This window comes from Cupressus sempervirens, chromosome 10 (assembly GCF_028749045.1).
Source record: "Cupressus sempervirens isolate cs-2001-9-10 chromosome 10, ASM2874904v1, whole genome shotgun sequence".
Classification (NCBI taxonomy): Eukaryota; Viridiplantae; Streptophyta; class Pinopsida; order Cupressales; family Cupressaceae; genus Cupressus; species Cupressus sempervirens.
In genome coordinates this window covers 721,502,090-721,526,389 of record NC_143127.1, presented here as the reverse complement: position 1 = coordinate 721,526,389, position 24,300 = coordinate 721,502,090, and the positions used below count along the sequence as shown (strand labels likewise).

At 36.3% G+C, this 24,300-nt stretch overlaps 1 protein-coding gene across 3 annotated transcripts in view; it reads right to left on the bottom strand.

The window, feature by feature from the left end:
- The window catches only part of NDC1 (NAD(P)H dehydrogenase C1), a 247,301-nt gene extending 235,200 nt beyond the window's left edge, over nt 1–12,101 (bottom strand). The window contains exons 1-2 of one of the 3 annotated variants that reach the window (XM_089804472.1): nt 11,953–12,076; nt 306–371 (exon numbers count right to left, since the gene is read on the bottom strand). Coding sequence is in view for 1 of the 3 variants with exons in the window: in XM_089804470.1 (XP_089660596.1) it covers nt 11,953–11,983 (31 nt within the window). In the remaining 2 variants the exon portion in view is untranslated. Of the gene's footprint in view, nt 1–305; nt 372–11,218; nt 11,353–11,952 lie in introns of those variants that run through there. The other 2 variants (XM_089804470.1, XM_089804471.1) reach the window with 2 other exon arrangements.
- Nucleotides 12,102–24,300: the final 12,199 nt, after the last annotated feature.

Sequence of the window (24,300 nt, the reverse complement as noted above, 5' to 3'; positions counted from 1 at the left end):
TTTATCGCAGCCTCTCACATAACTAAGATTGGGTCTGCTATACACTTTTTTCACCTTAACATTGCTTGTATAAATCTGCTTCAAGATCTTTGCACAGACCTGCTCTGATACCATGTTAAATTTTGAACCAGAATATATGAATGCAAAGATTAAAAGCTTATCAACAAAGTACAGGAAAGCCAAACACAGGTTTATCCTGGGAAAACCCATCTACTCAAGGGAAAAACCCAGCCACATGCAAAATGACAATATTTTAATGAATACAAAGCTTGTTCTAAAAATGAATCTTTCACAAAGATTGTTACCTCTCAACAATCAAGATATCTGTCTTCTAACAGTTTTGGGCAGATCTGCTATACCGTTCTCCTCACCTAAGAGTATTTTACTCTTATCAAAATTTTAACCATTAACTATACTTCTCATGAATCTCAAAGCACATGGAGAGAACTATCAATGATAATATAGAATACAGCACTCTTAGTGCTGATACAAAATACAAAACTCACAGAGCTAATACAAGTTAAAGCACTTCTCAAAATACAGAACAAAAATGATGATTTCCTTTCTATGCTCAGAACCACCAAACAGAGACCCGATAATCACCAGTGATAATAGCCACAACAGATACAACAATAATCTAACTTCTCAAAATCTGAGAATACCCATGCCAATCTGAAAGGAACAATGATAACAGCAATCTTTTAATTCTGTTGATAAGTATTCATACCACAGAAAAGAATAATCACCATCACTAGGAAAATTGGAACCACAAAACGAATGGAACCGGATGGTCACCATGTGAAGAAGAGACAGCATTCAATGATGCTGACAATAGAGAAGAGTTACAAGATCACCCAAGTGACTTCCGTTACAAAACTTCATATGGCTTGAATGAATGACATCATGACATGGACTATCAGCATGAAGTCATGATGGATGCCAAGTAACAAAACAGTAGCAGAAACATAATTGTTCAAACAGCTGGAACAATTAATCAAAGTTCAAACAACAAAGCTAGGATGCAAGGCATAGAATAGACAGCACGAAGATATCTCAAAGAAGATAGGTCCAACGATAGGAAGAATTGCTCGAACAGAAAGGGGCACAGTATCTAGTAATTTTGAAAACTGGTAATGAACAAACCAAGAAGGAAGATAAATCTTTAAAAACATGAAGTATCTTTGCAACTTCATAGTCAAAACAAGGCATAATAAAATCACACATAGATATCAGAGATGATCAATCAGGCACGCTCACGTAGAATGATCTCTCTCACAACTATAAAACCTAATCAGGAACTACAGCAGAGGGTCTCTCAAGAACCTAATCAAAGCACCCTACCTTATTACTCCTATGGTTGGGATATCTTAAATCTGATTCAAACAATCTATTAATCTGATGTGTTTTTTCTAACAGAAAAATGTCTAATTATGAATATTGAGTATAATTTTTTCCAACTTGGTTGAAGGATCTGAATCAAAGCAACTACGTGGCAAAATCAAAAACAACGGCAACGTTGTTAATACTTTAGATAAGATAAATTTATTAATGTCCAACAAGAAACCAACCTAAGGGTCTAAGGGACTACCAAAAACAGAGTAGCAACCCAGTACAAAGAAAGAGAACCAAACGGTGTCTAGAGAACAAAGCAAATAACCAAAGAACCAAAACAAGTGGGAGCCAACAAATGAAGCAAACTCGCAAACTAGTTGGCCCAATTTGCTGGGAAAAAATCAAGAATCAACAGATAGGCCGTAGGAATAGGAAATCCCTTGTCGTCTCTGAGTACACCTAATGATGCTCGTAGAAGAAAGTTGATGCTAAGTGGATACAGATCTGCATAGTATCACAGCCCTCGAGGGCCTAGACTAGGGATCCAGTGCCCACTTGGTACCCTGCATGGGAGAAACCAATGAGAAAAATGAGGTGATGCACTAGTCGGAATGTGATCTCTCGGGGAAGAGTCGCTGCATGCTGTAGTCCCAATGCCTCCTTGTCTCCTGGAGGTAGAGCGACAAGCACATCTGATTTGTATACAAGAAGAAGGTTGAGATTGAGCCTCCCTGATTAAGCAATAGAATCTCTCTAATCTCATAGGAGATGGGACAATGGAAAATGAATGGAGCCTCAGTTTCAGCAAAACCAATCACAAAGTTGACAAATGCTATCCTAGCCAAATGGTGATTATGCGGTGTCGATGGGAACCAACTCTACAAGAACCAAGAGAGATACAATGAGCATGAAACCAACAAAGGAACAAGTATGTGGGGCAAACAATGATCCTCTCCTATAACTCGAGGAAATGCTCTGCATAGAATGTCATCTTAGGACAAAGCCCCCCAAGAAGACAGGTCCAACTAGTACAAATATATTGTCTCCAGATGTAAGTTGAATATATTGTTGGTAGATGTCATCCCCGATATGCATGCTCAACTCTCGTCGGGATGGCAAGAGATGAGACGGGGTATCCAAGGAGTACTAGAAAGGGGGAAGGCAATCAATATCAACCCCGAAAGACCCCAACAGAGTCAACGCCTAAACAAACCAACAATGAGACCGGCCAATAGGGTCTGAGCGAGCAATGGCCTCCGAAGAGCAAATGGCCAAATAAGAATATTTGTGACATCCCTCAAAGGAGTCCATAAAGCCCCACAAGCGATGAACCAAACCAAATTGAAAATGGTACCAAGTCAAAAAGGGTAGGCCCCAAACTCTACAAGAACAATATTGTGTGGGGTATGCTGACTACATCTAATAATACACCATAGAAGAAGAGTCTGAACCCGCCCTACAAAAGCCTAGTCCAACTCCAATAGGATGGTCCCCAAACCACAAAACCGTAGAGCATAGTCTGTTTTATTGAAGTGTTCAAAAAAGTTTGCTTGGACCCGATGTCCTAGAAATGATGTATGAAGCATTGTCTTAACAAGGGCCAGAGAGCCATAGCCCTTGTTAATATGGGGCTGAACCGTTGATCTCAAACTAAAGAAAGGACTCAAAAACCTGACTCCCAGATAAGTGTAAGAGGAAGCAATCCCTATCTTCTCACCCAAGAACCGAAAGCAGAGGTGAGAGGTCTTACAGCAATTGAAGACTGTTACCTTGGTCTTGCCCAAATTCACTGTAATTGTCTAGGACGTAGAAGGAAGCAAGGCTATCAAGGAGTCTTTGTAGGCCTTTGGGAGAGGAGTTCATATGGACCACATCATCTGCAAAGAGCATGAAAGAAATCAACACCTAGTGTAAGTAGCAACCATCACCGGAGAGGGAATGTGTCTAGAGGAACTCCAACTCATCAATGTAGATTCCAAATAAAGTGGGAGACAAAGAACACCCTTGTTTCACCCCAATGGTTCTATGAATGAAGTTAGACATCCCAAGGGGGTACCTAATGAGACCAACCACGGTCCCATAAAGTCTCATGATGGCACTCAAGAGAGTTGTCAAAATGCCTATATCCTATAGTCTCTTAATAGGGTAGTCCTAGGAATTGGGTCAAACGACTTACAAAAATCCACAATATATTAGTAAACCTTTGAGGAGCAATGACGCGCCTCCTCAATAATAGCTCTAAGAGTCAAGATGTGGTCGAAAGCCCGCATGTCCCCTAGCACAAATATGTCTCCAATTAAACTCGCAAGAGAGAATGATGTACAAGATTGTGGCATAAAATTTAGAGAAAGGATGCCCCACCATGATAATCCTATAGTTGTTGGGATCTAAAACCAGCCCGACCTTATGATTTGGATGGATGGTGTGTTGTGACCAAGAGGGGGGAACCCTGTGCAAACAAACATATTGAGCAAATCTGTGAGAAATGGACCCAGAACAATGATGCCAAGCTTGAAGAGTTTCACTTGTAACCCTTCCTCATTGTTGTTCTTTATGGATCTAACCGCCTTGCTAATGTTGGAGAAGGTGAAAAGGTGGTAGTGGGGGAGGGTCGACAGTGGAACGAAGCTGGCTAGGAATATCGTAAAGGGTGGAGGTGTGGGAAACCAAGGAAATGTGGTACAAGGCTAGGGGAAGGGAGGACCTTCAAAGAAAAATGTATGCCAGAAGGCCTTGGGGGAGAGGAGGGAGATCCGAAGGGACTAGCTACAATGCAAAATAAAGGTACGCTTCTTGTATCAGAGGAAGTGACAATAAGAATCCTTTATTTCTCAAAAGGAAGCTAGATAGAGGGTGGAGGTTGTGCACAGCTTGCAGTGGAAGGATTTATAGTCATCATCGTACCATTGCTTCATGGGATAAATGCTCCTACGAGCAGGGGATAGGGTCCATTAGGAGGTACAATAGGGGAAAGAGAGGAGGGCAGCTTTCCAAATTTAAGCGCAAGGTGGTCAAACCAAGAAGAGGTGCTTTCATGCAATGGGAAGCAATCTAGAGGAAGGGGTTGCTTGAGAGGCATGTGGAAGAGGTCCTAGTCCTCATCAAAGCTAAGGGGGGTGCAAGAGGGAGAGGACAAGGAGGTGGAGGGGGGAGGGGCCGCAGGGGTGGGCAGGTACAGAGGGTGGGAGGGGGTGAGGAGGAGAGGGCTTGAAAGATGATGCAAAGGAGAGTGTGGTCGACAAGGGGAAGGTGAGTGACTATGAAGCGGCTGAAGGCGAGAATGAGAGAAGAGTTGGAAAGCGCATAGTCCACAATGCTCACACCCTCACAGTAGGGAAAGTAAGTATATGAAGCAGATTTGGGGAGGCTAGGAAGTCCGTTCAAGATCACCAAGTCCGAGGACTCACACAACTAAAGCAAGTAGCAATTGTATCTCATGAGAGGACCCATGGTATCATCAAAGGACCTTTGGAGACAACGAAAGAAGGATTGTTGCCATCACCTTTTCATCAAGAAGGAGACAATCCTTGAGAGAGCTCGTTGTATGCTCTTTAATGTCAGTTTGGACAAGGAGTTTTGTGCAGAGGCATATAATACAGCAATTTACTTAATCAACTGAAGTCCCCCATCTCGATTGGATTTTGGCATACCAAAAGAAGAATAGTTGGACAAGAGAATTTCATATTCTCACATCCAGGTGTTTGGATGTGAAGCATATATCCATGTTCCAAAGGAGAAGACGAAGCTTGAACCAAAACAACAAAGAGGAATATTTGTGGGTTATGGAGACGACCAATTTGGTTTCACAGTTTGGTATCTGGTTGAGAAGAAGAAGATAATAAGGAGCAGAGATGTAGTATTCAGAGAAAAGGTATTTCCAGCATTCCATAAGGAAGAAAAATCGGTATGTGAGTATGCTCCATTCTCCATAATTTGTTACTAATAATAATAACAGTAGCAATATTCAGAATGGTCATTTTATGAATTCACCAACAGTTGTTTTAGACCCTGCCCCTCCCTCCTCTTCTTCCACCAGTAGCATGTGGAATACTAATGAATATACAAATAATGAAGAATGTAATGACTGTGAGTACAAGAGTCATAGGGAACTTGACTATTGTTTGCAGAGCAATGAAGGGGGTAATACTTTGTTTGAACATGGAAATACAGAAATGTTTGCCACAGAGCAGGCCAATCACAGTGATGATATGGACATTCATATTGACAATACTTCCACAACTATCAATTATCCCACCACAAGTAATCCTCCAATTTCCTCTTACAACATTCAGCCACGCAATTTGCATCAAAGGCTTGGTCTACCCTCTATTTCTCACAATACCACAGAGTAAGTCCATGTTAATAGCAGAGATAATACTTACCAGCACCTCTCTGTGTGATCTACTACCTGCCCGCAGGTTTCCACTCAAGGAACACAGCCTTGCCATACATATCCACCCATGGATGAGGTGGACTCCAAGATGGAGCCTCACCCATGGGCTACTCATCTGCTGACTTACCACACCCATACCTAATAGCAGAATCTCACCGCAGAACAACCTCTGTCAAATGTTTGGCATGTGGCTAGACCCAAACATGGCTCAAGTGCCCAAGGAAGATCATCCCTACCCATGGCAAATGTGAATTCTGCAGGGCATACACCACCTGCCACTCGCCCCTCTCAATCATACTCACAGTTGCATCGAACCCTTGACCATAAGGACATTCCTATTGGTAACGTGAACTCCACAATGGAGCCTCACCTGTGGGCATCTCCTAACACCCAATTGCTGCCAACCACTAATCCTGCCCAAGCCCATAGTACAGAGAGCATTTCAACACTGCTAAGACACATGTGACAGAGGGTAGTCACGATGACAGTCATGTGCATAATTTCTCTGGCATGGGCACTTCTCTCCTACATGGTGCTCAAATTCAAATACATGATTGTCGATAGTCACAAGGATTTAATGTATAGCAGTTTGACAGTTCAAGCAACAATAACAGAGATCTAATTTCTCAGAAAGCTCAAAATCCACAAAGCCATTATTTGGATACCAATAACAGCACTATCAATAAAATGCATTCAAATTCCAATACGGAGAGTATACAGAGATAAAGCACAAAAATGTCATCGCACATCTTCAATGGGCAGTGATTATGAATTTGTGAGAAAGAATTCTCAAGATATAGATAAGGGACGTGCTGATGACAATATGCAAAAGGGGGATAATGTTCAGGGACTTAGAAAGTCCACTAGATAGAGAAGGCTTCCCTGCCAGATTTTCTGATTATGAACTCTTGTATTCTGAACAAGTAGAGCCAGAACTTTAAATTTCAAATCAAGTTGAACCAGCAAACTTTTAAAGAAACTTGCAAAGCATTAGATTCTCACAAGTGGGAGATAGTGATGTAAGAAGAGACAGACTCTCTATTGGCTAATAACACTTGGAATTTGATTCCATTACCACCAGATCGGAAAGCTCTCAAAATCGATGGATTTTGCAATTGAAAGATAAAGGCCAAGGTCAGAAGCGATACAAAGCCAGGCTGGTTGTTAAAGGCTTTGATCAGCAAAAGGAAATAGATTTCAATGAAATCTTCTCACCCGTAGTCAAGATGACTACAATCCGAGCTATCCTTGGTTTAGTAGTAGTTCATAACCTTGAACTTGAACAGCTAAATGTCAAAATGGCATTTTTTCATGATGACTTAAATGAAGAAAACTACATGATGCAGCCTGAGGGATTTGTTAAACATGGAAATGAAAACTTATTTTACAGATTGAGGAAGAGCTTGTATGGTCTCAAGCAAGCACCAAGGCAGGGGTACCTTAAGTTAGATAGATGCATGACTGAAAATAACTTTGTTCAGTGTGAATCTGATATGTGTGTCTACTATAAGAAGTTACCTGATGGCTCCTTTGTTCTTCTATTGCTCTATGTTGATGACATGCTTTTAACTAGTTCCTCTATGAAGCTGATTTCTGAATTGAAAGAAAAGTTGTCAGAAAGATTCGCAATGAAGGATTTAGGGGCAGCGAGATGGATACTTGGTATGAACATTATCTGTGATAGACACAAGAGGGAAATCAAATTTTCTCAAGAACACTATGTTTTCAAGGTGTTAGAAAGATTTGGCTTGGCGTATGCCAAACCAGTCAGCACTCCTCTTGCTGATCATTTTCATTTATCTTCAGTCATATGCCCTAAGACACAAGAAGAGCAAAACTACGTGAAGAACATCTCATATTCTTCAGCAATGGGCAGCATTATGTATGCAATGGCATGTACTCGTCCGGGTATTGCTCAAGTAGTGGGAGTTGTGAGCAGACATATGAGAAATCCAAGTAAACAACATTGGGATGTAGTTAAATGGATTTAGAGGTATCTTAAGGGTACTTCTGATTTTGTGTTGTGCTTTGGTGGCAAGGATGCATCATTAAGAGGATACACTGATTCAAATATGGCTGGAAATTTAGCTAACAGAAGATCCACAACTAGTTATGCATTTACATTTGCTGGAACAGCGATCAGTTAGGCATCAAAGTTGCAACAAGTGGTCTCACTTTTATCAACCGCGGCTGAATATATTGTTCTCACTAAAGGGTCAAAAGAGTTGATTTGGTTGCAGTGTTTATTTGGTGATTTTGAATGTCCTCAACAAGGTTTGGTTTTATTTTGTGATAGCAAAAGTGCCATTGATTTAGCCAAGAATACAGTGTTTCATAGCAGGACTAAGCATATTGAAGTTTGTTATCATTTCATTCAAAGTAAACTTGAGGAGGGAAAACTTCAAGTCATGAAGATCAACACCAAGGACAATCCAGCTAATGCACTTACAAAGGTTGTTCTACGAGAGAAATTCGAGTTTTGTCGAGCTTCTCTCGGCGTGGGAATTCAAGGGAGTCTCAAACATTACAGTCATTAGACTTCAAGTGGGGGTTTGTTGGGTGTATGTGTGAAGTCCAACAGCCATATGTTTTTATTCCTGATTTTATTATGTTTTCCCTCCAATTGTAATGACTCTTCATTTCATGAGTCTTCATAAATATATATCATTAGAGGCTTATTATAAATTATTGTATTCGACATGCTGAAGCTATAGCTGTAATGTAAAAAATAGATTTATATCAATAAGGGTCCGTCTGGTTCGTGGAATTTAAAAAACCGGGATTTCTACAAACTTTGGTTTAGCCAAATCAAGGTTTTGCAAATCTTCATTCCGATTTTGGGGATTTTACTTGAACCGTTTGTTTCACTCGGAAGATGCATGTGAAGACACATTTTTATGCTTAAGCTTGGAGTTGAAGGAAAATTTCAAAAAGTAGTCCAATCTATTGTTTTTACACTCCTTCAAAAACATAACCAGGTTTTGATTTTCAATTCCTAGTAGGAAGTTGGAAAACCTAGTTTTGAGGCAAAGTTGGAAGTTTGGTATGCTAATTCCATTTTTCCAATTTTGAAACAAACACAAAAAATTTCAAATCCGGATTTTGAAAAAGCCAATTCCTATCATCTTCCAAAACCAAATGGACCCTAAGGGCCTGCTTGGTTGCAAGCGTAGGAATTGAGAATTAGAATAGAAAATTTGAATGAGAATGGAGAATGAAGAATAGGAATGGAAAAATGCAATCCGATCTTGTTTATCCCTTGTTTGGTTATGCAAGCTTAAATTGGAATAGGGTTAACTTGCAATTGGCGCCATTTGAAAATATTTTTGAAGATGCAATTGGCGCCATTGGAAAATCACTGAAATATTTGAAAATATTGAAAACAAAGTTCCAGCGCTCACCCCAGGTCAAAGCGGATTTGAAAATTTAATCAAATTTGAGAAAGTTAAAATGAATGCAAGAATAGCAATTCCAATTACAGGTATTTTTTGGAATGGACAAAAGCTCATTTTGGGGCTAAAATGAGAATACGTATTCCTATTCCCTATTCCTATTCCACGCACCAAACAAAGAATACAAATCATATTCTAATTTCCTATTCCTATTCCGGTTGTATTCTAGCAACCAAATGGGCCCTAAGGGTCTGTTTGGTTCGTGGAATTTTAAAAACCTAAATTTCTACAAACCTTAGTTAAGCCAAATCAAGGTTTTGTATATCTTCATTCCGATTTTTGGAATTTTACTGAAACAGTTTGTTTCACTTGGAAGATGCATGTGAAGACACATTTTTATGCGTAAGCTTGGAGGTGAAGGCAAATTTCAAAAAATAGTCCAATCTATTGTTTTTACACTCATTAAAAAACAAAACCAGGTTTTGATTTTCAATTCCTACTTTTTTTAGGAAGTCGGAAAACCTGGTTTTGAGGTAAAATTGGAATAACCGTATGCTAATTCCATTTTGCAAATTTTGAAACAAACGCACAAATTTTCAAATCCGGATTTTGAAAATGCCAATTCCTGTCATCTTCCAAGAACCAAACGGACCCTAAGAGATTTTCCTGTGGACGTAGCCACAAATTGTAGTGAACCACGATAAATACCCGTATTCTGTATTTAATTTCTATTGTTATTCTATTTCTTTTCACTTTGTACTTTCAGCATACTTCACATTTATAGCACCGAGGATAACAAATGCTGAAAATTTCACAACAATCAATGTGATAAGTAGGAGATGATTTCCACAGCTAGTCAAATTGTGATGTGAATATCAGGATTTAACTGTGTGATTTTGAGTCAAACTCGATGACCCATGTTTCATGAGTAGTGATTCAACATGAATCCATCTCTCATGAGAATAAATGGAACACTTAGCACTCATTGGATCTAGGTGATGCTCACAGGGGTAAAGCACCGGGACTTCCCGGGAGGTCACCCATCCCAGTACTACTCCAGCCTGAGCGCGCTTAACTACGGAGTTTCCTCCACAGTTAAACCCAAAGCTTGCAACCCCATTTGCAAAACCTTCACCAAGTGTTGTGCCTTATGAACCATTCATTAGAAAGCCCCTTAAGCTCATCAATTGATAAGTAGGAGATGATTTCCACAGCTAGTCAAATTGTGATGTGAATATCAGGATTTAACTGTGTGATTTTGAGTCAAACTCGATGACCCATGTTTCATGAGTAGTGATTCAACATGAATCCATCTCTCATGAGAATAAATGGAACACTTAGCACTCATTGGATCTAGGTGATGCTCACAGGGGTGAAGCACCGGGACTTCCTGGGAGGTCACCCATCCCAGTACTACTCCAGCCTGGAGGAAACTCCGTAGTTAAGCGCGCTCAGGCTGGAGTAGTACTGGGATGGGTGACCTCCCGGGAAGTCTCGGTGCTTCACCCCTGTGAGCATCACCTAGATCCAATGAGTGCTAAGTGTTCCATTTATTCTCATGAGAGATGGATTCATGTTGAATCACTACTCATGAAACATGGGTCATCGAGTTTGACTCAAAATCACACAGTTAAATCCTGATATTCACATCACAATTTGACTAGCTGTGGAAATCATCTCCTACTTATCAATTGATGAGCTTAAGGGGCTTTCTAATGAATGGTTCATAAGGCACAACACTTGGTGAAGGTTTTGCAAATGGGGTTGCAAGCTTTGGGTTTAACTGTGGAGGAAACTCCGTAGTTAAGCGCGCTCAGGCTGGAGTAGTACTGGGATGGGTGACCTCCCGGGAAGTCCCGGTGCTTCACCCCTGTGAGCATCACCTAGATCCAATGAGTGCTAAGTGTTCCATTTATTCTCATGAGAGATGGATTCATGTTGAATCACTACTCATGAAACATGGGTCATCGAGTTTGACTCAAAATCACACAGTTAAATCCTGATATTCACATCACAACAATCAATGTATTTTCCCTTTTTTAAACTTGAATTTTCTGTTTTTATAAATTGGTCAAAAAGTACATTTCTTTATGGAGCATACCTGCGTCCGATGCATTAAATCATGGAGTGTCAAGCTGGTGGCCATCATGTCCGCCCGTCCTATAGTGACATACAAGCCAGGTACACTAGAACCGTGAGAACTGGGTCTTAGTACACATTCGTTGAAGAAGGGAGATCGGCAAAGTGAGGAAATCTTGACTAAATTTAAGAAAAAAAAGTTCCAGCCTGCCCAAAGAAGCTATAATGCTTCAAGTTTAGCCCTGCTCCCTTTGCACACTTCTTGATATATTGTCTAGCTCTTGGAAATATGCATGGAAATTCCCGTAGACATTCATAATTAATGTGTTGCTGCTTTGAAATCGGATTGATTGTTTTTTATTTCGCCAATGTAAATCAAATTTTCGTTTTCATCTAATTATCAAGAAAATGTACAAATGAGTATGGCGAAATGGTGATTAAAACGATGCCAACTCATGTTTCAATCACTCCGCTAAAAAGCACATCACAACCAGGAGGACATGTCGTAATAACTGTGGACTAATCAGTTATAAAAACGTGGCATGCACTGCGCATGCGACAATAAGGATGCTTAGGTTTGAGCGCCAAGCAGAATTCTCAGGCAAGCTAAAATTGTCGTGGAGAGAAACCAATCACTCATTTTCGAACAAAGCATGAAAGAATTTTAAAAGACCCTGCAAAAAGAATCAAATCACTGCAAGTTTCATGTTAGATACGGCCATGAGGCATAAATGCATTAAGAGAAGGGTTGCTTACTTATTTGAGCAGACGCCATTGTCAAGGCCATTGAACAGGAACCGAAGGTTTAAAAAAACTACTCACTCAAAATGTATTCAGGCCGAATGGAGTAGCTACTATACCTACCGATTGTTGTGTGGATGAAGAAGTGGCAGCGTGTAATAAACTACTAAATCATTTTTTATTTGCGGGTATAACGGCAGCTAGGATGCGGATCTAATTGTATTGAATTTGAGTTTTTTTAAGCTCGTTGGTAGAAATGGATATGATATGATATGATAGATTTTAATGATATCTACGAGACTAAAGTAGTCTATGGGACCCATGCAATCACCCTCCCGAGTCAGGAGCGGAACTAGTCAGTTGTAAAGTTTTGGTTAACTTGTCTCTCCTTCTCCGAAGTTTGGTAATCAAATCCGCTACTCTCTTCACTTGATCTTCCTCGAATAAATAGTTGAAGTCCTTGTTCTGCAGTATTTTTGTATAACCAGATCTGATGTAATTGTAAGCCAGGCAGTCTTTGACAAAGTGCTGCTCTGTCTCAACTATTCCCATATTACAAAATAAACATGTTCTGTCTGCCCACTCTTCCTTTGGAACTTGCCACCGACCAGTTTCACATCGCAACTGATGTGAACTAGTTCGAAGTTGTGCCATCAACATTTTTGTTTTCCATCAACATGAATGAATGAAATATTGACTTTAATGATAGACTAGAGACTGAACGCGTATTTTTTTAAAGCTCGTTAGGATAAATGAATGAATGAAAGAAATATTGACTTTAATGATACACCATGAGTCTATGGAATAAGGGATCACAATTTTAAGTTATCTTTATATTCTTTTTAATGTTATATTTTCTATTATAGATTTTTAAAAGTTAATGGTTTGTCAATGGGTCCTTGGTGTGTTGGTAAAGTTGAATGGCTCACAAAGAGCCCATCATCTTCATATTCTTTTTAATATTATATTTTCTATTATAGATTTTGAAAAGTTAATGGTTTGTCAATGGGTCCTTGGTGTGCTGGTGAAGTTGAATGGCTCACAAAGAGCCCACCATGGATCAAATCTTGTTGAGTGCAAGGCTCCGACATTATAAGGGATGAGGTCAGGATTGTGCCCCAAGTGATTTTGATGGTGTGGATGCCCCTCAGTCCTTGGCTCTAAGCTGAAGAAGTTTCAGGCATGAGTGGGCATGTATTGGGTTCCTAAATAGTTGCAGTGGTGGCCTTCATTGGTTGGTAGCTCATAGGCCTCGTGTCATTGATGGGTTGCCTCACAGGTCTCCAAAAAAATTATTATTATTATTATTATTATATATATATATATATATATGGTTTGGTTGATCTTATCCTCATTAAATAAATTGTGTATGTCGCTCACTTTTAAATTGATTTCGTACTAATCATGGATATCTTCATACACTCTACACTCTATGAGAAAGTATCATATCTCAATTGCACCCATCTTACAAAATACCCAACTTATTTCTTCTCTCAACTCTTTAGACCTCTTCCACCCACTTGTCTCACCCCTGAGATGATGTGATCTCATCTTCAATTGTACTACTAGCAACCTTGTTTTCCCATTAATAGTTGCTCCTAAATAGAATTTCTCTCTACGTTCCTAAAATGGGTTAAACTCTTTAATGTAATGATCATTTTTTTTACCAATGTGATTAGTTTACATAGTAGTCTGGAACTTTTTTATGACAAACTTTTATATTTCCCTGACACAAGGCTAGGTTGTCAAAGGAGGCAATCACGAGCTACCTTGCTAAGAGTTACACACAAAAGCTTTAGTCAAACAAGCAAAAAGGAACAAGAGGCCATATGCAGCATCACAATAGGTGTAATTATTTCACTTCACATATAAAAAAAGCAACATGTTCGGCTATGAGGCCTTGTAGATTGCAGTCATATACAATGAGAATTACAAAAGCAAAGTTCGAGCTCACATCTTCTTTCTTCTTCTCTTTAAGATGATTGCTTCCTACATCTAACCAAGCTTTATATATATAGCCATACAAGCCACAAGGCAGCTAGTCAAGCATTTAATCACATTATAGGTCCATTCTTGGAAGAGTAAACCAAAACTCAAGCAAATGACAACTTAAGATCATGCACTCTTAGGACGATGTCCAAACACACATCAGGAGTCTACTACCATTTGCGCAACATGCCACATCATCATACATCGTATAGAACTACACCAAAGGAAACAACCTGCCTCACTAGATTAAAACTGCAGGAAACAAAGACTGCAAAGAATGACATAGAACTTGAAGAAAATGAAACATCAAGACACACACACTTAAGACAGAAAACAAGAAATATTTTTGGTTGATGCAAGATTGCTCAAAAGACCCAAAATGCTCTTGCATCATTCTCCATTAGTATTGGGGCATTTATGTAATCTAATGGTTTGCTTGCTTAAGCACTTTTTCTCTTGTTTCATCCAAATTTTATTCATATGGTCAAGACCCTCTTTTTATCGCAATTTTGGATCAAATGTTGGTTATCCATGTTTTCAACCTTCTTTAAATAGCTTATTAGTTGGGTTATCGTTGACACCTCCACTGAAAATGTGCATGTTTTTGCTAAATGGATTTCATTGGTATTGAGGTCTTAAGTTTGTGTTTGACCATGAAATTAGGTGTTTCTGAATTCTCTTTTACCTATCTTCGTCGATATTTTGACATGCTACCTCCCCAACTTCGGAATTATGAAGAATAACTAGTTTGACCAGCAAACCCAAAAGAGTTTCTTGGTTTGCATTCCTAAAGTTCATCTTTTCTACACCTATTTTGGAATAAACATGACATATTCCATCCCCCTTATATCATTTTTTCTCTACGAATCTCCCAATTGAGCTTCTAGTGGAAGTCAATCCCAAGATATTTGTATTTCTTCACCATTTCCAATGGGTTTTCTTCAAAACGAAAGGTAATTTGTTTTTCTTTCCTCTTAAAAGAAAAAATCATGATTTTGGTTTCGGTAATACTCACTTGTATCCCTAAGTCCTGATAAAAGTGTTCTAAGGCCCTTAAATGATCTCTTAATCCCTAAGTATTTTTTTATATTTAGAGATGATCATCAAGTTATAAAATTAGTTTCACCACATACCTTGTTTGTTGGGCCCCTCCATCTATTTTTCCTAATCAAGTTTTAAATCTATCAACGGATAAAGTAAAAAAAAGTAGGGGGTAAAGGTCATCTTTTCTTAACATCAATGTCACTGGTAAAACATGTGAGCATTCCTTCATTAGTTCTAGTTTTGGCTCTAATGAAGAAATTTGAAAGCAGTTTAGGGGAAAGGGCCATAAAATTTATATATTTTATATTTTTATCTTTTTTTGTATTATGAAATTTGAAAAAGAAGATTTTTGTGTTGGTGAAGTCTTTCTTCTTCAAATATCTCATTCAAACTGCTCACTTTCAAATGGTTTTCAAACTAAATATGAATATAATTATATGTTGCACACTCTTTGATGAAGTATCATCCAGTTTTAACCACTTCTTTGCTACAAAACATGTAACTTTTTTCTTCCCACTCTTCCTTGATAATTTTCATTTACCCATTTCATATCTAAGAGGTTGAGAACCAATCCTCAACTACATTATTTAAATTTTAGCCTTTCCCTTAATTGAAACCAAAAATATGCTTCCACATGAGATCAAAATTTTCAACACAATACATCTTTTTTGAGACACTTTGTTTTGTCCATGTGAGATTCTAAATTTTCTAATTTTGACTTCTTTATCTCATTGTAAGTGTTAGGACATATATGCTAACTAATATCGTGTATGTCTATCCACTTGTTGTTTTTCTTCCTCAAAGTCATCTTCCTATGGTTAACTCCTCCTCAACAAACAAATTGGGTAAGTGGTGCTTGTCCATGTTTGCAACCTTTTTTAAACTTAACAAATGAATTATCATTAATGCCTCCTTTAGGACCAAAATAGCATCAATTGAAACGATCTTATAAGAGATTGTTGATTTAACTCTAATGCTACTTGTGTTTAGATAGTTTTTAAGTCTTTTTATTTGTCTCCACTTGTGACAATTTCGAAATCCTACTTACCCAAACTTCACAACCATATAAGACAATTAGTAGTATCAATAAACCAAAAAGGATTTTCTTGTTCTTTCAATCTCTACTTTCCTATGCATATTTTGAAGAAGGTGAGGAGCTCTTCTTCCTCTTTGAATAATTTTTGTCCTATATATTTCCCAAGTGAACTCATAATGAAAGTGAAAAAGGATCTTTAGTACTAAAAGGAGGATGTTTTTCTCATTATTCTTTATAAGATAGTGAAAAAATGTACTTTTTATAGTTATTAAATTTATAATTAATATACATTTATGGTGATCATATTTGCAATTGTTATGTTCTGTTTTAATTTTTTTAGCATGTTTTATTCTTGAATGTTACTTGTATAATTAATATAATTCTTTATACATATATCTAATGGTACATTCTAAAAATTATATTTATAAGTTTTATATAACTTTTTTGAGAAAGGTAAATGTTTTAACACAAATCTATGAACCGGTGAGACCACAAATGGGGGACCTCATCCCTAATAGAATTTGAACCTCGATGGCACGAACAATACAACAACTTAACCATTACAACATGTCACTATTGGCAGTATGATTATTATATTTATTTATGTTTTATTTTGATTTATTTTAGATTTATGTATAATATTAAATGTATAGACACTAAAACTATTGAATTTCAACATTAATTCTCCTAATCGCTAGCATGCATATGTAGATTTGCACACACACATGCTAGTGATTGGGATAATTACTTTAAACAATGTGTGCATGTGCATGTGATATTTTAAGAGATGTTCTTAAGGCACATTGCACTTTCATGTGAGAAATTGATTACAAAATAAGTACCTTGAGAAGAATATCTCTTGATACTTATTTTATACAGATTGTTGAATATGTAATTGTATGTGCACTAGTGGTCCCTCTAGTGCAACATATAAAACAATTAATGATTTAGGGTTAGGCTCGAGGTTATGATCAGAGTTAGTCTTATTGTTAGAGATAGAATTATTGGTGGTGTAACTAAATATTACTAATTACACTTTACTAAAGTTTACTTAGGATAATGCATTTGCTTCTTAGTTGGTATGTAGATACTTAGGATTTGCATGTTATTTTAGCACATGGCTTGAGAGAATTCCACTTGCACTTAGTTGTTATCTCACACTTCATTGCTTGTAGATTCACCTTTGTCTTCTTATCACATTATCATCCTCCCGTTGGTGCACATCTTACACATATGTTGTTACACAATAGAGGATAATCCACCTTTAGTGGACATGTGATTACACCTTGTCTAGTTGATAACATATCACTTGCACCACTCCTAGTTATCATGCATTCCCTATATATTTAAGCACATCTACATTGTACTCAATCTTAATACTAGACATCTTGATCCATTATTATTTTGATTATTGATCATCATTTAATCAAGTCGTTTGAGGATCATATCATTTTTGTCACTCTTGTGCTATCTCTTAAGCTTCTAGATCTTGGTGTTATAATTCATTACCTTGGAAATTTCCTACATGGTATCAAAGCCAAAGAAGCATTCATTGTATAGCCATCAAAGATCATTTTGCTTCATCTTTTAGAGGGTCACGATTCATATCCATAGGTGCAACAGCTATTGAGAGCATCTAGAGAAAGATCTGACCCCTTCATGATATTTGAGTGGTCATTTCCATGAATTATGACTATAAAGTGACTTTGATTAGGTAAAAGTGAAATTAGAGACATAAATATCTACAAATCAGACTTGGAAAACTCAATCTACAAAATTGGTAAATGATTTTTTATTTAGTTTAACTTTTATCAATTTAAAATCTCTAGATGTTTTTCAATTTTTTTCTGCTATTATTTTGTTGCAAAATTTGGATGAAATCCATCATACAAGACTATCAAACAATTTCAAAAGTGGGCAAAGAAATCCATCATACACATTATTGCTCATTTGTGGCTTCGCTCTTTATTTATAGCATTGTGGGCCTCGAATGACTGAATGAAGGTATTTTAATAATGTCTATGAGACAAGCCAACATGTTATGAATATGTTTCAATAAACTAGTTATTTTGTGTAGTCTTGTCTCCTCAAAAAGCTTATGTAATTGGCCCTCTTTCAAATTTCCTTGAACTCTTCTAGGATATCTTAGTAGGTAGCACACTCAAAGATAAAGAGTCGTTCATTTTGACACACCCTTTACTGCCCAATTTGCCTTCCCAATCTTCCTTGGATACTGTCCACCTTCCCTAGGTACAATCCACATAGCCTTTGTATCTAATAGTGCATAGATTTCCTTATTGGAAAATATAGTGCTAGATTTTTCATGCAAACCCACCAGAGCTTCTCCTTCACCTTACCATGTGGCCCATGAGTATCGATCTTTGCATAGATATTTAATTGGAGACCCAACGAGATGTCTTTCACAACCAACTTCAACTAATGCCAAATATGGCATGGGATTGAGCTAGGTGCGGTCCTAGGAAAATCAAGAGTGATTTTAATTATTAAGTTTAGTGGTGTTTTTTTTTTCATGGGTTATTGAAAGTGGTTTGAATTTGTGTGAATGAGAGCTTGGTGATAAAGGTGAAGTTTGTGTAAATTTTGGTGGCTATGCACAAGGATGGAAGTCTCGTTTCTTCTTGATACAGAGAAGCAACAAAAAAGCTTCAAAGCCCCCGTTAATATGGAAGGAATGAGGTGAATCTTGATGTAATATCAATGATAGTTGCATGGGATTTTGAATTAGGGGACAGCATTGAAGAGGTCTAATGTGTTATTGGTGCCCTTTTTGAGGAGGAAATATTGGGTGGTTTGGAATCAACTTTGGAATGGGTTATCCCTAGAACAGGGTCAGATGTAAGTGAATATTTTGAGGATGAGGACAATACAAGACATTTTGGCCTTGTGTCTTTCTTAAGGTGGTGCAAGAAAGTTGATAAACCCCAATAAGTTCAAAATGAGATGGTTACATGGAAGATAGTTAAGAATGAGCTATTGCTATAGGAAAAAGTCTTGAGAGGTGAGGTAGGGCTCTGGCTATCTCATTTCTATGAAGGTGGTGTAATCATACTAAACACATAGCTAATAGGGGCGATGATAAGTGAATATGTTTTTTAACGGGAAATATAAGTTTTGGTTATGAAGTGTTTTGAAGAATTTGTGAACTCTTCTTCTACAATTTGAATTGAAGGGATGAAATGGTGACCTGAGTTTTTTGGAGAAGGGTGGATGATGTGGTTTTAGGATGATGGACAACGATAGTGATTTTTGGAAGTGTCTAGATGAAGGATGTAACAGAGATTCTAAGCAACAATGGATGGAGTGTCTAATTGATGCGGTAGGTGGATGACTTGAGGTAAGTGAAACAAAGTTGTTGGAGTTTTAATGTGGGAGACAACGCAAAATGAAGGATTATTATGATGCAACGTGCAAGGACTATTTAAAATTTGTATATTGTCTAAGGTGTGGATATATTATTAGGGACTCGGCTATCCTCACTACAAACTGTAGAGTTGACCAATTTTTAAAAAATTGAAAACATCATGGATTTTTCCCAAAATTTCAGCATTTGATCTTCATGATCTGCATAGTTTGTAGTCGAAAACAACAACAAAATTGGGAAAAAAACAATACATTTTTGTGAATCTAGAAAAAAAAAAGTTTGGGACTTTGTTTTGTCTTTAGTTCATTTTATCTGGAGATTAGTTTGTCCCTATTATTAGGGTCAATGATATAGTTAAAATTGTAGGTGGTTTCGAATGTCAATATATTTTTTGTTTTGTAACAATACCATTACCGATCAAAAAAGGAATTCTCAAGATCTCTTTATATATATATATATATATACCATTAGTATTTTTTATATCTAATAGATTGTTGTTAATCCATGAGGTCAAATCCTTTTGTGACTGTGATAGATACTTGGAACTTCTGCGTTTTTCACTACCAATCAAGTATTGCATTGAAATCTTTTCCTAGGATGTGATTCTCTAGATAATTATTAGTAATATAATTTCTATTCGTAACAATAAATATTTTTGTGGTTATTGTTGGTCGGACCATAAATGTTGCTTATATTGAAGTTTAACTGGCTATTTGTACTTCTTATTGCCCCTATATTCTAGTTAGCTTTTACCTACTTAGATTCATAATTTACTTTCCTTCGGTCCTAAAAAATCATTGGATTCTACCCATTATGATTCCCATATGCCTAGTGTTTGTGAAAATATTGTGAATTCTTCTTTACTTTATTTAGTTTCTTGCAATAGTATTATATGAATTAAATACGTTTAATTTTTTTGTTTTTTTTTTTTGTTGGGTGCATTTATTCCCTAATGTTCCATGTGCTGATCTTCATTGGTCCTTGGAAGGGTCCTTCCCCTTCCTTGCATAAAATATATTGGTGATTTTGGTTTTTTTTTTGTTGTCCCATCTATATTTCTTAATTCTACCAAAGATGTCATACCTTTCTTCTTAGGGTTTTTTGCCACTAATGGAGATTCTAAACATTCAATGCCTGCATTGCCTATTTTATTCCCTGAAATGTTTATATTATTATTGAGATTTTCTCGACTTCAATTGGATTCTTTTTCTATTTCTTTCCACAGCGTCTTTTCAATTATTTGATTGAAATTCTCTTAAGTCCTCATTAATTTCTTTAGTGTTATTGGTGTTTATGTTTAATGGGTCATCTTCTTTAGTATTAATTTCTATATTGTTGAAAAGGTTATCTCCATAATCTTCTAAGATTGATCTTTTTCATTTTTGAGGATTACATCATTTTGTTTATATATTGTTTTAATTTCTATTGATAGTTGAATAGAAATTTGGTTGTTGATTCATTGTTCTTTCCAAAAAAAACTATTCTTTATAGTTTCATCTTTTTCCTTTTGTGCTTCTATCTTGTGAGATTCATCCATCTCGTGTTATTGTGTTAATTGCTCCCTTACTTTATTACGCATCATTATGAAATCATTCAACATGTCCTTTAAAGCGCTCATATTTTCTTCTAATTTTTGCACTATTTGAGCTTGTGTGAGATTGTTGTGGGGAACTTATGTGATTTCAATGTTTTTGTTGATTAATATGTTCTCTTGCATGTACTTACCTATGCTTGTTGCTACCATATCGAGAATATCATTGTATAAATTTCCACATCCTCATTGTAGTTGAACTTAGTTATTTTGTCTTCTTTCATTATTTATTCTTTATTGAAGCTTCTTAAATCAACATTTTTTATATGGGTATTTTGTAATTGTAGTTTGATTCGCTAAAAATTCACTAGGATTTGTTGTTGAATATCTCTTGCTCCTTTAATGGATGGAATAGATTGTAGATTTATTTCTTGATTTGTCTCAAAATTGTTCAAAGTGATAAGTAAACTCTCAATTTTCTTTTTCTATGATCTCACCCTCTTCTATGTCATGAGTTTATTTTGATTGTGTTACATTATTATTAATGTTATTTTTATTATTTATAGCAATCTGTTCCTTGTTTTTTGAAACTGTATCTATGTCTTTTAGGAAGCTAGTATCTTAATTTGGGGTTTAATTTGTCAAATTTACATAAAACCTTCTTTACTTTTCTTTGATTCCTCTCTATATATTGCTATATGGTTTATATACCATTAATAGATAACAATGTGTAAATCATAAATAGATCGATTTGTTATATTTTTTATGTTCTTTGTGTTTATACTTAAGTTGATTAATAATTTTGTATTGGCATTATCTAAGAAATTTGATTTTGTTCCTAGAACCTGTCCTATCATATTACCTATCCTTTTAAGAATGTTATTGTGTAATAATTCCACTAGAAGATTTTTAATTTCTAACAAAGTAGGAATAATTTTTGTTACAAAATTTTTTGAATCAAAGTTGTGATTCCATTTGAAGAGTTTAACACAATGACCATCATAGAAAACTAATGGTCCATTCAAAAGTTTATTTCTAAAATTGCAATCTCAATAGTCTAAATAGATAAAATTATCTAAAAGATTAGTGATACTTACATGGGCTCCAAATGCTTTGAATATGCATTCAATAATACCTTTCATGGAGGAAGATCATCCCCAATGTACATTATGCCTCTTGCAATGGTGCCAAAGGCCCTCATTATTATTGCAATGTGATCTTTTTTGCTTCTTAAGCACTATGGATTCTCATTATTTGTGGGATTAGGGTTTGTTGGAACTTCCCCTAATGCCTCAACTTCTTTCGTCAGACTAATGTCCCTTAAGATTCTAAGATATATGATAGCAAATGATTTAGTTGGGGTTTTCCTTATCACGAAGTGTTGACAAGTGGGTAGTGTGGAGATCTTTCTGATATTTCCTTTGCCCCTAAGACAAAGCAATTCTTATGGCCACTCATGGCTTTGGTCCACGTCGTTTGTTTTTTGATATTGCCTTTATACCACAACTTTGTATAGTTATCCATCCATCAAAATTGTCTTCTTCATCCTTGCTTAGCCAAGGTGGTTTAGTTGTATTTGGGGTTGCTTCTAATGATTTGATAGATTTCGAGCCCAAACTAGGGTTCCTAAAAATATTATCCTTAAAGTCCTTGGCTAGTTTCCGTCCTCATTCATCATGTAATTTAGTGTAAAAATCACTGAAACAAGGAGTACCATTGCATGTGGGTGTTTGAAATTTCCATTCATCGTTATTTTCTATGCAAGAGGTTTTGTTCTTAGTTGGAGTGATAATAACATCATGTTTCATTTCTTAGGGTTTCTCCTAAAGCTACCCAAATTTGTGTTTATGCTTTTACATTTTTCCTATTCAGAATAGATTGCCAAGCTATTAATGGTCCAATTCATGATCTTCATAGGAGAATGGCAAGATATTTACAGACCGAGCAACAAATTGGAAAATAATAGTCACATCGTAAAACAACCATGCCTTTAGGTCCAACAACAATGATCTTCACAAATGTAAAGTTCGTTCAATCGTTGCTTAAAAACAAATCCTCCTACTTTGAAATTCTTATCTGTTATTTTTTACTCCTCAAACTAGTTTGAAGCTTGACTAGGGAAATAAATTTGGTGTCTTTCTATAAATAATAGTATTTGCCTAATGCATATACATTGTTACACCAATAGTTGTACACATAAAACTAGTAATTGTACACTAAGATGACTTGTTTAAATGAGCATCTTATTTAATTAAGTGAGCACATTCCTTTTAAGTGGTACATATAATAGATAGGTGTAATATTTTACTAAAACATAGAGTTATTGATTTCACTTGCTAATGAATATATTTATGTTTTTGCTAATCCTCACATGATCAAGTATTGGTCCATTTTGTTTACCCGTGTATTTTCTTAGAATGCTTCTTCTCATAACATGAGAGCAGCATCTTTTAGTTTACCCATAATTATAAGGGTTAATCTTTCACTCCAGTTATTTTTCTTCTCTATATCTTTTTTGTAAAGATAATGATTGGAGATTTCCTTGATGGTTCATGGTTCTTTCCTCCACGAGTCTTTGAACCAGCGTTATTTTATATCTATTAATATGTTATATGTGGCATTATTTTATCAGCATTTAATTTATTTTTTAATTTACAAGTGAATTATTTATTTACAATATGTAAGAAAAATGTATGCTCAGACTGGATAATATATTCACAACTGAGTGATCATCTATTGAACCCCACACAGCTATTGGTCTCTCCCCTATAAATTTCATTTTACTGCTTTTGCTTGATAAGAAAATACAATTTCCACCCAAAACCTTAGTGCTCGTCATATTTAGTTCACATTTTGATCATGTCCATCTACATTAACCACTTACTTATTCTATCTGTTAGAGACCTTATGGAAGCTCTCTTCAGTTCACATTTCCATAGATCTGATCTATACTTAAAATCAAGAGCATAATACAACAGCCACAATGAATTATCGAACTTGTTATCTTGTTCCCTATTAACTCGGGTAACATTATTTTCAAGTATTTAATGTGTTGCCATCATATATCACATACAAGATCTTACAACTTATGTTTATATGCTTTGTAGATCCACATTGTCTTTTGTTAAACTATATGCTTGTGTGCTTTATGCTTGTATGGCATTATTATTATTATTTTAATATTCCATCCAATTACCAAGTTATTGCTTCAGAATTTCTTGGTGTTAATAACAAATTAAAAGATTTTCAGTGGGTAAAAAAATATTTTAGGTCGTAGCTTTTATAACTAAGACGTTCGTCAATTAGATTGAGCAGATCCAAATCCCATACATAGCTTTCTGTTGATATTGGAACCAATTTACAATTGTTGATTCTTCGAGA